General features: G+C 41.4%; 1 protein-coding gene and 1 pseudogene across 2 annotated transcripts; one reads left to right on the plus strand and one right to left on the minus strand.

Annotated features, from left to right (window-relative positions):
- The first annotated feature begins 3,800 nt into the window (after positions 1-3,800).
- On the plus strand, positions 3,801-8,488 carry LOC100383041 (LOC111591140-like pseudogene; annotated as a pseudogene). The gene is made up of 5 exons (NR_159459.1): positions 3,801-4,801; positions 5,213-6,306; positions 7,043-7,072; positions 7,393-7,520; positions 8,215-8,488. The product of NR_159459.1 is annotated as a protein-like pseudogene (transcript).
- Positions 8,489-10,476: 1,988 nt separating this feature from the next.
- LOC103627418 (DNA-directed RNA polymerases II, IV and V subunit 11) lies at positions 10,477-14,071 on the minus strand. Its single transcript, XM_020537602.2, has 5 exons — positions 13,884-14,071; positions 13,453-13,542; positions 13,305-13,383; positions 13,108-13,203; positions 10,477-10,704 (listed from the first exon to the last, which is right to left on the minus strand). Exons 1-5 carry the CDS (start codon positions 13,934-13,936, stop codon positions 10,660-10,662), a joined length of 363 nt encoding a protein of 120 aa, XP_020393191.1. The 5' UTR covers positions 13,937-14,071; the 3' UTR covers positions 10,477-10,659.
- Positions 14,072-16,181: the final 2,110 nt, after the last annotated feature.

Genomic DNA, 16,181 nt, shown 5'->3' on the forward strand with positions numbered 1-16,181 from the left:
TAAATCACCAAAAAGGGGGAGATTGAAAGGGAAATGTGCCTTTGGACCATTTCTATAATGTTTTGGTGATTAAATGTCCAACACGTTTGATTAAGTTCTTATGTGCCAAATAAAGTGAGAAGTACAAATCAATGCACAAGGTATGTTTCTAGACTTAGTATATTATTTTTTGAACGCTAATGTGTTTGTCTAAGTGCTAGGAACAGTGACAAAAGAAGGAGAAAAGAAATGGAAAGGACTTGACTCTGTGCAGCCAAAATTCAGCTCGGTCTAGCACATCGGACTGTCCGGTGCGCCAGACAGGTCTCTGGTGAAAGTGCTGCTCTCCGGAATCGAAGTCGGAACAATTTAGCCGACTGTGTTTGGTTCTACTAAATTAAAATTTAGTCTTTGTTATATCAAATGTTTTAATAATAAATATAATCTAATTATAAAATTAACTACACCAGCTCATGTAGCCGCCGTGACTTGACATTTCGCAAGTTTGTGTTGTTGCCTGGTGCGTGCGTAGACGAGGCAATTAGGTGCAGTCCACAGATAATACGCCTGGGTCAAGGTCGGTCGCTTAACCGTAGCATTGTCCCCGCATAGCCGCCTACGCGAACGCGACACCTGCAGCGGACACATGCCTGCGTAGGACTTGTCGTTTCCCTTTCTTCTGTGCTGCTACGGCTACCTACCGGGAGGTCTACACACTTCTCGGACGGGCGGAACCCCACCAGTGGGCATCGAGTTCGTCATTGTCTAACTAGATATATACCCGTGCGTTGCAACGGAGGACATTTGTACACAGGTCATTATTTAGTGATGCTATAAATAATCAACTCAGCAATCATAACAAACATCGAAATCTGTCATTTCAAACAACTAAAATTGGCTCAATGACACTATTAATTGAAATAGGCAAATCCTAAGTTGATAATACATGATATGACGATATACCATGGCTTCCATATAACAATTTTGCATTGTAAGGTGAAAAAAAGAGATCCTAAGCCTATTGAAAGAGGATGGTGACTTGTGATTATCAAAATTATTTTAGCAAACAAATATGGACCTCTTATATTTTATGTTGTGGGAAAATGTGTTGTGGCATGATTTCTACATTACTACATAAAGACAAGTAATGTAGCAATATTCAACCCATCTAAAGACGAATTCTCTAAAAACAGTCAGAGCAACTGAAGTTGTACGCATTCAAATTCAAGGTTTTCTTACATAGACCATGAGGCAACCATGTAATTTTTATTGGAGAGCATCTCGCAACATTTAGATCAAACAATCAGTGCCATTTTGCATATATAGATCAAACAACCGTGTTTTAGTTTGTTTAAGCAAACTATTAACTAATATGAATCTAAATGTGAGGTTCTCAACTACATAGTTTTGTGGACCGGGGACATGCTCAGTTGGGCGAACCATCGTACTAACGTTGATGTCGATAGAATTCACCATAGCTCATGTAGCCGACTGTGTTTGGTTCTACTAAATTAAAATTTAGTCTTTGTTATATCGAATGTTTTAATAATAAATATAATCTAATTATAAAATTAACTACACCAACTCATGTAGCCGCCGTGACTTGACATTTCGCAAGTTTGTGCTGTTGCCTGGTGCGTGCGTAGACGAGGCAATTAGGTGCAGTCCACAGATAATACGCGTGGGTCGAGGTCGGTCGCTTAACCGTAGCATTGTCCCCGCATAGCCGCCTACGCGAACGCGACACCTGCAGCGGACACATGCCTGCGTAGGACTTGTCATTTCCCTTTCTTCTGTGCTGCTACGGCTACCTACCGGGAGGTCTACACACTTCTCGGACGGGCGGAACCCCACCAGTGGGCATCGAGTTCGTCATTGTCTAACTAGATATATACCTGTGCGTTGCAACAGAGGACATTTGTACACAGGTCATTATTTAGTGATGCTATAAATAATCAACTCAGCAATCATAACAAACATCGAAATCTGTCATTTCAAACAACTAAAATTGGCTCAATGACACTATTAATTGAAATAGGCAAATCCTAAGTTGATAATACATGATATGACGATATACCATGGCTTCCATATAACAATTTTGCATTGTAAGGTGAAAAAAAGAGATCCTAAGCCTATTGAAAGAGGATGGTGACTTGTGATTATCAAAATTATTTTAGCAAACAAATATGGACCTCTTATATTTTATGTTGTGGGAAAATGTGTTGTGGCATGATTTCTACATTACTACATAAAGACAAGTAATATAGCAATATTCAACCCATCTAATGACGAATTCTCTAAAAACAGTCAGAGCAACTGAAGTTGTACGCATTCAAATTCAAGGTTTCCTTACATAGACCATGAGGCAACCATGTAATTTTTATTGGAGAGCATCTCGCAACATTTAGATCAAACAATCAGTGCCATTTTGCATATATAGATCAAACAACCGTGTTTTAGTTTGTTCAAGCAAACTGTTAACTAATATGAATCTAAATGTGAGGTTCTCAACTACATAGTTTTGTGGACCGGGGACATGCTCAGTTGGGCGAATCATCGTGCTAACGTTGATGTCGATAGAATTCACCATAGCTCATGTAGCCGACTGTGTTTGGTTCTACTAAATTAAAATTTAGTCTTTGTTATATCGAATGTTTTAATAATAAATATAATCTAATTATAAAATTAACTACACCAGCTCATGTAGCCGCCGTGACTTGACATTTCGCAAGTTTGTGTTGTTGCCTGGTGCGTGCGTAGACGAGGCAATTAGGTGCAGTCCACAGATAATACGCCTGGGTCGAGGTCGGTCGCTTAACCGTAGCATTGTCCCCGCATAGCCGCCTACGCGAACGCGACACCTGCAGCGGACACATGCCTGCGTAGGACTTGTCGTTTCCCTTTCTTCTGTGTTGCTACGGCTACCTACCGGGAGGTCTACACACTTCTCGGACGGGCGGAACCCCACCAGTGGGCATCGAGTTCGTCATTGTCTAACTAGATATATACCCGTGCGTTGCAACGGAGGACATTTGTACACAGGTCATTATTTAGTGATGCTATAAATAATCAACTCAGCAATCATAACAAACATCGAAATCTGTCATTTCGAACAACTAAAATTGGCTCAATGGCACTATTAATTGAAATAGGCAAATCCTAAGTTGATAATACATGATATGACGGTATACCATGACTTCCGTATAACAATTTTGCATTGTAAGGTGAAAAAAAGAGATCCTAAGCCTATTGAAAGAGGATGGTGACTTGTGATTATCAAAATTATTTTAGCAAACAAATATGGACCTCTTATATTTTATGTTGTGGGAAAATGTGTTGTGGCATGATTTCTACATTACTACATAAAGACAAGTAATATAGCAATATTCAACCCATCTAAAGACGAATTCTCTAAAAACGGTCAGAGCAACTGAAGTTGTACGCATCAAATTCAAGGTTTCCTTACATAGACCATGAGGCAACCATGTAATTTTTATTGGAGAGCATCTCGCAACATTTAGATCAAACAATCAGTGCCATTTTGCATATATAGATCAAACAACCGTGTTTTAGTTTGTTCAAGCAAACTGTTAACTAATATGAATCTAAATGTGAGGTTCTCAAATACATAGTTTTGTGGACCGAGGACATGCTCAGTTGGGCGAACCATCGTGCTAACGTTGATGTCGATAGAATTCACCATAGCTCATGTAGCCGACTGTGTTTGGTTCTACTAAATTAAAATTTAGTCTTTGTTATATCAAATCTTTACAACTCCTTAAGACGGTAAGGAGGGCGTCCACACCTCACCACGGCTCCGCCCTCCTCCCCGCTAATCACCACGCCGCGCACGCGCCGCGCGAGGCCCGTCTTCGTTCCCCCACCGCTAATCTCGCCGCGGCATCCATGGCGCTGCCCTCGCCCTCCCCCACCTATCCACGCCGGCGCCCCCTCCCTCGCGCCCCACCTCAATCTCCTCCATTGCGCGCCCAAGAACGCACAGATCCCCCATTCCCGCGCCCCTCCCTCGTGCCTCGATGGAATCGCCGCAGCATCCATGGTATGGTCCTCAGGATCCACCTCCACCGCGTCGCCACAGTTCGCAGGGGCCGAGGGTGCCCCGACGGTGGGGATTTGTACTGTGGTCAGGAGCATGCGTGTTCAAGCAAGCACTCTTGCTCTTCGTCCACAACAAGCTCTCCATGTGCCCTAGGCACGCGACAAATGTTTGGGGTGGTGGGCATTACCGTCACCTCCCTCGTGTCCCGTGCCGCCGTGGCCGGGGTCTGCTTCCTCGCCTTCCGCAATGAGCAATCCGCGGGGTACGCCACCTCTGCCTACGACTTCCTAACAAGCTCCCCGGGCGCCCTCATCACCGTCTCCGGCCCAGGATGCGTCCACAGGCTCGCGGGCCTCTCCCACGCCACCACCAACGCCTGGTCGCTCCTCATGATCTCCAGATCCTGCGACCAGGCTGACGCTGGCAGGGGCGACTTCCAGGAGCTCGACTAGATCGCCGCGGTGTCTGGTTTGCTCACGCGGTCCCTCACGCTCCACCAAACTCTGGCGCAATTCGAGCAACTTCAGCCCTCACACTCCGTCAATCCGAGCAACTCCAACGCAATTCGAGCAACCCGCCCTTCACGCACCGTGCTGCACGCAGTCTCGCCCCAATCCTCATTGGTGTCGACTTCATCTGCATGGAAGCACATTTCAGAGATGGCCAGATTGGCGTAGAGACACAGAACAATTGCAACATGTACTGGTTGTTGGTACTTCACCTGTGTTAGACGGAACACCACAATTGCAACCTGGAAAGGAGGTTAGTTCTGCACTTTTGTGATGCTCTACTTATTTTTCTTGTTTATTAGTAATACATCTAATTAGTCAATGCTCAGTTAATACTTCTGCTTTGTTGCTAACCTGCTAGAATGCCCCTGGAATGAACTTTTGAGCTTGAGTGCAGTTGAGACACATATGGTAGTAATTTGGAGCCACTAGAAATTTGTACTGATTATACCTGACACTAAACTGAGAAGGGTTCCTTCTGGAAGCACGTATTTCAGCATGTGCATGCTTTGATTGTTGAACTCATTTTAGTTTCTTTTTCTAGAATCATGATTTCGGTGTCAAATTTCTGTATTAGTTACATTATTTTTTATTACAGTAGTAAAGCACAGATAATTTGAATCATGAGTATGGTAAGGTCAATTCCCCTCCTTTTTCCCCGCAGAATGACAAATGTTTGAACAGCAGTGGCCAGATAGGCGTAGAGACACAGAACACAATATTGTTCTCTCTACTTGAGATGGAAGAATTACAAGACAAGGAATTGGAGGATGCTTAGGAGGATAGACAAAAATGTGAAGCTAAAGAAAGAGAAGCTCTTAGAGCTTATCGCAAAGCACATAGAGCTTTACTTGAGGCAAATGAAAGATGTGCAATTCTTTGTAGAAAAAGGGAGATTTTCTCTTCACAAGTCCATGGTTTAATTGCAGAGAATTCTTCTTTGGTGCAGTCTTTGAGTATTCGGAATCCTGAAGATGGCCTTGCAATGCCATCACTGCTCAATTCTCAAATTCATGCAGTTAGTCAGATTCCTGAAAATCAGGGTGGTAGACACAGGTTGTGTCCTGAAGAACCTTCTAAGCAGCAAATTGATAAGCATGAAGATGAAGCACGTCCACACTATTGTGATAAGCTTGCTGCCAGCACAGCTGATCCCAGCTCTATGAGTGCTGTCAATGCTGACAACATCCTTTCAGATTATATGGAAGATGTTCTTCTGTTCCCGACTAGATAGACAAGATCAGAATGTGCTCTGGATGTTGAGAATCAAATGGAAGAAACTATACATGTATATGCATAGGAAAACATACAAGTTCCTGGTGACGGTGGTCAGGATTATGAACTTTTAGAAGCTTCTTTGAGGTCTAGATGCCACCGTCTCTGAACCAAAGCAAGAAAAAGTCTTGCCCCATATCTAAACAGAACAGATAATTTGCAATAAAAGATAAGCAATTCCATGTGCAAGAAAATACATTGACTAAATTTCTTTGGCTCGACGCTTAAGAAATCTCGTCCTTCCATGGTTTTTGCCATCCGCTAGAAACAAAGAAAAGCTACCACTCACTGAAAGTCTGAAACCAAATTCAGATCGCAAATAAAGGACCCGTCTGAAGGTTATGCTACCTGGACATAGAACATACCATGAGACTTGCTTCTCTGCCTCTGTGGGATATAAACATAACCTATGCCAATGACCAGAAATCAGATGACACAAAGTTTCTCAACTGTAATCAGTTGACGATATCACTTCATCATCAGGTCTAATACTCTTGTACCCATACTATAAGTACTATATTCCCAGTATCATGCAGGCATAATATGAGTTTAATTAATAATCTTTTTTGCTGGACCTGACATCGTCATTCAATACTAATTCATAGAGTACAATTCATTTTGTTATGTATTTTGCACTGTAATTTCTGGTGAAAATGGAGCCAAATTTGGTACATGAAAGAGAGTTGTTAAATCACATATCTAAACTTTATTTTATGTTTCAGAGCTTATCCTCAATCAAATGGATATAATCTCTCTTCCTGCTACTTAATCTTTATTTTCAGACGCAAGTAGGATATGAAATGCAAAATAATAGTTGCACATTACGACTAGCCAGACAGTAGTATGTGATTAATGGAGACGTTTGGCATGTCAGTTTAATTTTGCATTACTGAATACATGAACACAAGGTACATGAAAGAGAGTTGTTAAATACATATCTAAACTTTGTTTTATGTTTCAGAGCTTATCCTCAATCAACTGAATATAATCTCTCTTCCTGCTACTTAAGCTTTATTTTCAGACGCATGTAGGATATGAAATGCAAAATAATAGTTGCACATTACGATTAGCCAAACAGTAGTATGTGATTAATGGAGACATTTGCCATGTCAGTTTAATTTTGCATTAGTGAATACATGAGCACAATAGTTATTATTCTTGCATTGCAATATCTAGCTGTTCACTGAATTGCATCTTTTGTTCTCTGTTGTCTTCACAGGTGGAAGAGACTTTGTTCAAACAAACTAAGGTGTTTCTCTGCTCATATTCTGGTGTTTATTTATAACGTGCCTTTGTTTTATTATTTTGGTTCTTTTGAGTGTAATGCTTATATCCTGGTTTGGATATCCAGTTTAAAGATATCCCATCTATTGGACGAACCATCAATGCATGCCTATGTTGTTTCATAACTGTTATTTCACTGTAAAAGGCATGTAGTGTTTGTTGCCCTATAGCATAAACCAGACTTCGGGGTTTAGCTTTTAATTACAAAAATGAGTTTGCCGGAAATTTGGATTTCATACATGTAAATTTTACTGATTGCTTCGCGTTTCTTGATTTTATTGCTAGCTGTTTACGTGTATTTGTTCCTTCCACATCGTGATCCGGGTTGCGGAGATTTTGAAAGTCTTAGACATCGCCGGTGAGCGCAGCCTCATCGACAACTTTGTCTGAAGCTAATAGGTGTGGAATTCAAGGTACACATATTTCAAAAGTGATTATATTCTATACTTTGCTTTTGGTGTATTTTTATTTTTTTATTTTTGCCTCCAATATGATTGTATTTTCCTTGGTTTTAGGTCATTCCGTCTTAACTCTAGACTTTCAAATAAATTCCATGTAAAAAGTTCTTTTAACTTTAATAACTTTTCTCTTTTGAGTACCTCTAGAGTGTGAGATAAATTCAACTTAAAAGGTCTTTTTCAGATTTATGTGTAGTCTGCTAGGTCACACTGTGTACATATTCATGTTTCACTAGGGTTTACTTTTCCAGTGCTATTGGTACTTCATTTTTTCCGATTTTCATATTAAAGTACATATAATGGCTTCACTATTAGTCAGAACTATTATGGGCGTCTTCACCTGTTTTGCAATGGCTTCTATGTCTTTTGTGGGGCGATGACCATACCCATGCTTGAATATTAAGAAACTTTAGTCTCAAAGGTTTCAGATTACCTTTTGTTGTAGAAGCCTTTTCTGACTTGGTACTGCTGTTTTCGAATTGCTTGTAAGTTGTAAGTTAGCATTTCTCATGCTAGCACACAACCTGTAAACACAATCATTTTTTTGCAAAAAGAAAGTAGGCTAAAAGAAGGACAACAAAATAAAAAACTATGACACTATCTTACTTCTTGTATTGTTCATCTCATGACCCTAAGTTTGCTTGTCCAGACTGCACTTCATGAAAAGTGGGTAGCCGCTGAGCTAGAAGATTAAGCTGGAACTGCAGTGAGTCGAGCAATTGCAGAGCATCCTGTGCAGAACCATTAAATCTTGGAAGAGAAGTTGCTTCCTCTATTCCTTTCTCTTTTTTTCCACATGATTCAATTGCAGCAATGCTCTCCTCAAGCTGTGAAACATATTATGGAAAGAACTAAACTGTGAACTAGATGTTTGTTTCAAACTGGTTGTGAACTGAAAGAGTGAACAAATGTATGTTTCAATCTGGTTTTAGCCTGTCAACTGAAACTGAAAATGTGAACTACCTATCAATTTAAACTGTGAACTACCTATCACATGTGAACTAAACATGTGAACTTGTGATCTCAAAATTGAAGCTGTGCACTTGCAAACTCAAATTGAAACTTGGGACACAATCTCGGCACAAAAACTTGTGAGCTTGGCCGCTTGGGACAAAAACTTGGGAGAAACTGGGGACCGAAACTTGTGAACTTGGGACATAAATTGAAACTGAAACTCGGCATGGTTCTCATAAACTGACTTTCAATACTAGGCATGGAACATAAGTCACAGGTTTAGTAAATGAGCACCTCACGGTGGATGGGGCCGACGGCACGTGCGACGCTCACCGGACCTTACCTCCCCTTCGATATGTACTGTGGTGGTTTCTATGTGCTCGTGTGGCGTATTTATAATAATATTACATATTTATTAGTGTTACGATGATATTTTGCCACATGGATTTTGTATATCGAAATGATGTTTATCATTTTGTACCTATGCTTTATACTAATTTTTAACTCCCGTGGCAACGCACGGGCACATACCTAGTGTTTTAATAATAAATATAATCTAATTATAAAATTAACTACACCAGCTCATGTAGCCGCCGTGACTTGACATTTCGCAAGTTTGTGCTGTTGCCTGGTGCGTGCGTAGACGAGGCAATTAGGTGCAGTCCACAGATAATACGCCTGGGTCAAGGTCGGTCGCTTAACCGTAGCATTGTCCCCGCATAGCCGCCTACGCGAACGCGACAGACCAACGACCGCGATGTCCAGTCTAGTTGCTGTAGTATTTCGCGACTGCCTAACTAGGGGGCACGGCAGGCTCCAAATCCCGATGGTTCCTCAATCTCGTGGAACGGAAATGCGGCGCATACGGACTCTTGTCTCGGAAGAGGTCGCAAAATCCAAACATGGAACAGACGGCCTCGTTTCCTAATGCTGATTAGCCTACCCTACGGTCTAGAGCGCTTCAAGTGATGGTGCTGGATAGACGAGACGACGAGCACCAGTTCAGTTCAGAGGCCCACTCTTCGATTTTCTAGTGGTATACTCCCTCCAGTGCAGTAAAGATAGTCGTTTAGGACATGATTGTGCATACCAAAATTTCCTGAATGAAATTTATGTATATTACTTTGCTCGCATCCAGGTATGTAGGGGTGGTATTTTAAGGATCGAATCAAATTATGATTAGACTCTATTTATATTTATTTTTTAACTAAGAACAATTAAAGATTTAAATAAATCGTGAAGAAATATTTGCATCATGATCCATAATCACCCGATGCTTCTGCACGATGAGCTGTTACTGTTAGCCCCTGTGGCAGTCTAACAAGGAGGGCCCCACTAATAAGCCGGAGAAAAACCCTGAACAAAGAGTTCCATACGACGACACAGACAGGATCAGAGAGTCAAACCCTGAACAGGCCTGCAATCATAATGATCTGTTCATACTTCTCAGTCATCATCTGTCTGGTCGCGGACGCTTTTGTCTGGCTGCGACGTACGAGACATCGAAGCACATCACGATCCAGACAAGACAGATGACGTGAGAAATTTTGTGCTACGAACCATGGGGAACTACAGTATAAAGGACAGTAGGTAACTACAGTATAAAGGACAGTAGGTAGGCGTTCGTCTCTGCACGCCTATCATAATTTTAGCTATTAGGTTATTTGTAGTCGATTCTGCTGCTATACAAAATCATTTACTATCAACTATCCCATAAATTTGAGATAGACTTATATTTAAACTTTGAAAAGTGACGGAATATCAAATTCCAAGCCAAATAGAATACTTTATTAAGTAAATTTTAATTCCTTCAAAATAAATAGATCCATAGGACCCATAGCTAAATTGCTAAGTTCATGGAGTAGAACCTATTTCAGCCCGAAATGGACCGTTATATATTTTATGTTGAAGACAGGCATGCATGTAATTATCTAGTTGCGGACAATCTGAGGATGTCAATGTAAAACTCCATTGGTGTGTTTGCAATAATACGATATTGACACAAGCATGACAGTAAAACGACAGCAAGCAACCTCAGTTCAGGGATCAGACATTCACAATCTTGGGCGTTCCTTTCATTGTTGACTCGCCTAGGATAAAACTAACACGGGAAGTTTATCTCCCACAACATTCCATTCATCTAGAACCCCTGCTTCATCCTGTCCTCGTACCTGTTCTTCTCATCCTGAAAACAAAACGCTCAGAATGTCACTCATAAGTACCATGCATGCCGTACATGTCATCAAGAGATGGACGTTCAGAGTCGAAAATGAATATGAATTGGAGGATGGTCCAATACAGTAATTTCTAGGGAGAAGAACACCTGACCCAAAGTAAACAACTAAAGGCAAACAATTAAAAGGCAAAACTCCGGCGATGCCAGGTAATCAGCAAGATATGGTACAGAGATCTAGTCTAGTTATCCCCTAGTAACAACTAGCAAATGACCTAACTAACAGGACAATCACCACTCTGTTAATGCATATTCAATTTGAACGTCATTCAGATTTTTATATTATGTTCCAAGGTACAAAGGCTGTTGTCACTTAGCTGAAGATGCAGAAAATTAGAACTAATAAATCGAGACACCACTCTATGGTCTGCTCTCCGTAGTGTTTCAAATGTAATCATGTTACTGTCAGATGGTACAACACCAATAGGCAAATGTGCACGCCTAGGATACTGGAGACATTTCAAGCATCTATCTATACTGGGGGTGGGGGTAGGGTAAGGTTCACCGAAAATAAATAACAATACTCTGTAATTTTCCCAAATATTTCATGTCAAGCTACAGCCAAATACCATGAATTATTCGACGTCCAAATTAATTACTCTCAACACACGAGTTTTTTAAAATAAAGCACCCCCCCTCAAGCACAATGCACAAACTCACACCGACTTGTTCTCCATCATGAATCAGTGCAAACTAAATTTACCTCACGTAGCACTATACTATGGCAGAATGTCATGCCATGCAACCAGGAAGAATAAACTATTCCCTCCTTGCCTTTATGATCAGCACATAGGAGAGGGACACTGAGACTGAGAGAGACCAAGGCTGGCTAATCACTCATGTTTATCTGCAGCTACCGAAGGTGCAAAACATTAATTTCACGCCAGAAATCATTTCTTTCCCCTGTACAGCACAGCCCTCTTGCATGGAGAACCACTGGAACAATAGAAGAACACTAACGTAAATCAGTAAGGGAACTTGCATTGGAGCTGGAACCCAAGTGGCCAATGCCACATTTACGCTGATAAGGCTCCGTCCATGACAAAATGATGATCACTTGGTACAGATTTTTTTTCCCCTGGTATGATTATCAAAAGGGGACGGAGGGAGTAATACCAAAATTTCCTGAATGAAATTTAAGAAGATTTTTTTTCTAGTGTACCAAAGAATAACTTGACAACTAGCATGCAAATAGCATAGGAACACGTGGACGTACCGGAAAGTGGAAAACATCAATTTACCATTTAGATTTTTGTGAGACGTTGCTTAAGTGCTTTGTTTTAGAATCTAAGGTTGGTTGCATTCAAAAAAGAAGGTAAGATTGGCATTTAACAACACTGATTCTGTGGCAAATGCATCATGAACAGAAAAAATTAACATGCCCAGGCCTTTGGTGCTTGCTACTTCAGAGTTCAAACATCTTTTTTTAAGCAAGAATAAAAGAACTATCCTTTGAACATGTCTGTACTAGCAAACAAAGCCGATACTTTTTTTCTTGAAAACGCAGAAGAGCTGTTTTCTTTGTATTAACAAGAAAAAAGCAGACACTTCCCCTCCCAACAAATCTGTCAAAATTACTGCCACATTCATGTCAAATCAAGCACTTTTTCCTACAGAAACAATACTTTATACAAAACATTCTTAAATACATTACACCCACAGAACCACACAGTCTGCCTTGCTATGTACCACTGGTTAATGCTAACTAAAACTTTTCGTTGTTTAGCGATACAAAATTGCACAAAGAAATGCCATGCAACCTGAAAAGAAACAAGAGTCGAAACTAACATTTACAAAGAGAGATCCCAAAGAACTTTTCCTAGTAGGACTAAAGTAGCGAGATACTTCTTGGAAATAAAAGAGATTCAAATGAACTTAAGGGTATCAGTTTGACGGGAGAGTGAATATGCAAATTTTGCCAAAGGCATTCCTGTGTTGAACATCTAGTAGTTCATCAAGTAGTCCATAGTTCACATCTTTATATCATAAAGTAGAAAAGGTTCAATGATGGTCTGTTGGTGTCTGTAGCAGCATTGTCAAATGGACAAAATGAGGTAGGAATATAGTCATAAATTCAAGGTATGAAGTCATGTATAGAGCCAACTCCTTAATTTGATACAATTAGCACAAATTTGAGGTATGTGATTATGTATAAAATCTAATTCTTGATTGATGCAATCAACACATGTAAAATTCAATTGCATGGCCAACATTACAGTCGCAGTTAAATAAAAATGGAAGAAAAACAAGTTAAACTATTCCTCCTCGTTTTGTTCTCACTGGTCCATGGCATAAAGGTGCATTTGCTGAAAATTGTAACTAGCAATTAGAGTAAATATCAGAAATACCTCTAACCTCAAAAGCTTGCTTAAGGTACTCAAGCTCTTTGTCTAGATCATTGATAGCCTGGGTGTAGGCCTGCGTCGGGGAGGACTGGCTCGTTGTGTGGATCTGTCGTACACAAATAAATAACTAATTAACTGGAGAACTAGCTCAATGAATCAGTATAAAAAAGGGAAAACACAAATGGAACTTGATTACTTGAATCATACCCTAACAATGATCTTGTACTGGAGTGGGTGAGGGAGCTTATACCCGGCAAAGAGAACATTTGGGTCTCTGTGCAACTGCCTGTATCATGTCAACCAAACAAACCATAAGATGGGAAGCGTTAAAGAAAAGAAATTAAATTGTACTTACATGCGGAGGATATTGCCTACAGTGTGATCCTCGCGTTCGACAGTGAATGATGCAGCATTCACAATCTTTGTATCCCTCTCATAGGACACTCTGCATTGATAATTATCATCAGTTCATCAGGAGCACAACCATAACCTACAACTAATCACAAAATGAGCAAGTGCGATAGAAGGCCTCAGGTGGGTCCATAAAATTAAAAGGATTGCACAAGCGTGAAATGATCAGAAACAAGAGAAGTGTCACAGTTCCATAGCTTAATGCCAAAAGATTCACTTAACATAACTCGCAGAACTGTTTTTAATATCAACAAGAGAATTGTAGGCGTTGCTTGAAACATACGTCTCACTTCCCAGAGTCATGAACAACGAAAATCAATTGAGTCAACGATTGCATGCAGGTAGACAGTAGGGCAAGTATGGTGAATGGCTCACTTCTTGGTGCCCTCTGGCACGACGAAACGCTCATAACGGTCAGGGGCATTCATCTCCTGTTAACTATTTGCTCCTGTCTCTTCAGTAGCTGCAAGCGCAGGGGCCGGGCGTGAACACCCGATATTTTTTTTGCGAAAAAATCCAAGTTACTAGATGCACTTGCAATTAGATCAGAACCGACTACAAATAACCTAATAGCTCACAGGGACTGAGGGGAGGTGGCGGGCGCGCAGGGACTGAGGGGAGTCAGGAGTGGCCGCGTCGTCGTCGCAGTCGTAGCTCGCAGGGACACCCGATGGGCACAGGGCGCCGGCGGCAGGCTGCAGACGCGAATACGTGATGTGCGTAGCCGGCTAGCCGCGATGTCCGTAGCCGCGCGATGTGCGTAGCAGCTTGGAGTACCGCGCGACTTGGGTAGGAGCCGGAGTGCCGGAGCTGGACTGCGGCGGGAGCGCGGGAGTCTGGGAGAGGACAGAGGAGAGATGGAGCATGGAGTTGGGCGGCGGCGGTGGTAGAGTGGCCGGGTGGGAGGACAGAGGAGAGAATGAAAGATGGAGGCGGAGCGAGGATTTCGCTGGCAGCCTGGAGAAGGCTTTTGGGCTGTGGCCTCGTGGTCGTGGGCTGTGGCTCGTGGGCCTATAGGTTTAACGGATATTTGGATAATTGGGTATGGATATTAATTTTTTATACCCGTTTAAAAAATATCCACGGATATCAAGTGCTATCCATATCCGTATCTATAGGTACAGACTCGTACTCAAAACCGTGCCCAACGGGTTTTTTATCCGCGGGTACACGGATAAATCACATCCATTGCCATCCCTAATTACATCCATGCTCTACTTCTATTTATTTTTGAACTAAGATCAATTAAGGATTTAAATAAATCGTGAAAAAACATTTGTATCATGATCCATAATCACCCGTATCCATGCTGCAAGATCCTTCTGCAGGACAAGCTGTTACTGTTAGCCCCGTGGCAGTCTAACAAGGAGGGCCCACTAATCAGCGGGAGCAAAAACCCTGAACAAAGAGTTCCATACGACGACACAGACAGGATCAGAGAGTCAAACCCTGAACAGGCCTGCAATCATAATGATCTGTTCATACTTCTCAGTCATCATCTGTCTGGTCGCGGACGCTTTTGTCTGGCTGCGACGTACGAGACACGAAGCACATCACGATCCAGACAAGACAGATGACGTGAGAAATTTTGTGCTACGAACCATGGGGGTAACAGATAACTATAAAGGACAGTTCGTCTCTGCACGCCTATCATAATTTAGCTGCTCGTGAAGGGGTGCTTGTGCGAACGTTGACATCACGATCGAAATAACAAGACTACGGAATTGTCTGCCTCTGTGCAGGGTCGCACTGGGTGGCCTACCTTTATTTGATTTTCGCCAACCCAGGCTTGTCTCGTTTTGTGCGTGTATGGCCCAACAGATCACGGGTTCCCTTATTTTACGTTCTTGACTACTTGGCTTGGAACTGGGCGAAGGATAAATAACAGCTGCTGGTAGTATCTTCCTTCTTTTTTTAAAAAAAAAATCAATCCAAAGTTAAGTTCTTTTTTGGCTGAAAGAGACACAACATGAAAATATCCTCCGCATGTAAGTACAATTTAATTTCTTTTCTTTAACACTTCCCATCTTTCGTAGTTTTTGTATCCGTCACAGGAGGAAGGACGCACAGGCCCTTGCATGGCGAATACACATGCGCATTCAGATGTGCATCCTCTCGCAGAGGAGATGTGCATCCGCATGGTCGACCGCACATTTTGAGCGACGACATCCGTGACCTACTGAAAGCGTGAATAGTGCATCGTTATGCGAGAGTCGATATGCATACTGTTGGACACAACCTAATACCCATGTGGTAATGCGTACGGCGATGAGCAACAACATCCATCTAACGCAAGACAACAACAATAACGTAAGCTACAGACCTACAGTGCAAGACAATGTATCTTGAGTACAGCAGCTTACTCGTCTCCATCCACCCTGTAAACAGTGTAAGCTACAGTGCAAGACAAAAAATTTATAGATCTTCTAGGGTGTGATTTTTTTAATCTATTAAGCATGAACGCATGTAATACTTATCAAATTTTATCGCCACGTCTAGTTATTATAATAATAATAGTAATTTAGGCAAAAATCAACTAAGCTAATATAATTTTATGCGAAATATATTTATATATTATTATTAGCAATATATGAGAAATATTTATATGCTACATTTTTACTACAGAGAAATGACACGAAGAGCGTCTAATAAGTTGCTGAGTAGAAACATATT

Source organism: Zea mays, chromosome 5 (assembly GCF_902167145.1).
Source record: "Zea mays cultivar B73 chromosome 5, Zm-B73-REFERENCE-NAM-5.0, whole genome shotgun sequence".
Classification (NCBI taxonomy): domain Eukaryota; kingdom Viridiplantae; phylum Streptophyta; class Magnoliopsida; order Poales; family Poaceae; genus Zea; species Zea mays.

Bases quoted from the DNA above. Each gene is read 5' to 3' on its own strand.
- LOC103627418 (XM_020537602.2), bottom strand. From the start codon at position 13,936: ATGAATGCCCCTGACCGTTATGAGCGTTTCGTCGTGCCAGAGGGCACC. The intron at 13,543-13,883 runs GTGAGCCATTCA...TTATCAATGCAG, and splicing joins GTGCCAGAGGGCACCAAGAA to AGTGTCCTATGAGAGGGATA. The intron at 13,204-13,304 runs GTATGATTCAAG...TGTGTACGACAG, and splicing joins AGTACAAGATCATTGTTAGG to ATCCACACAACGAGCCAGTC.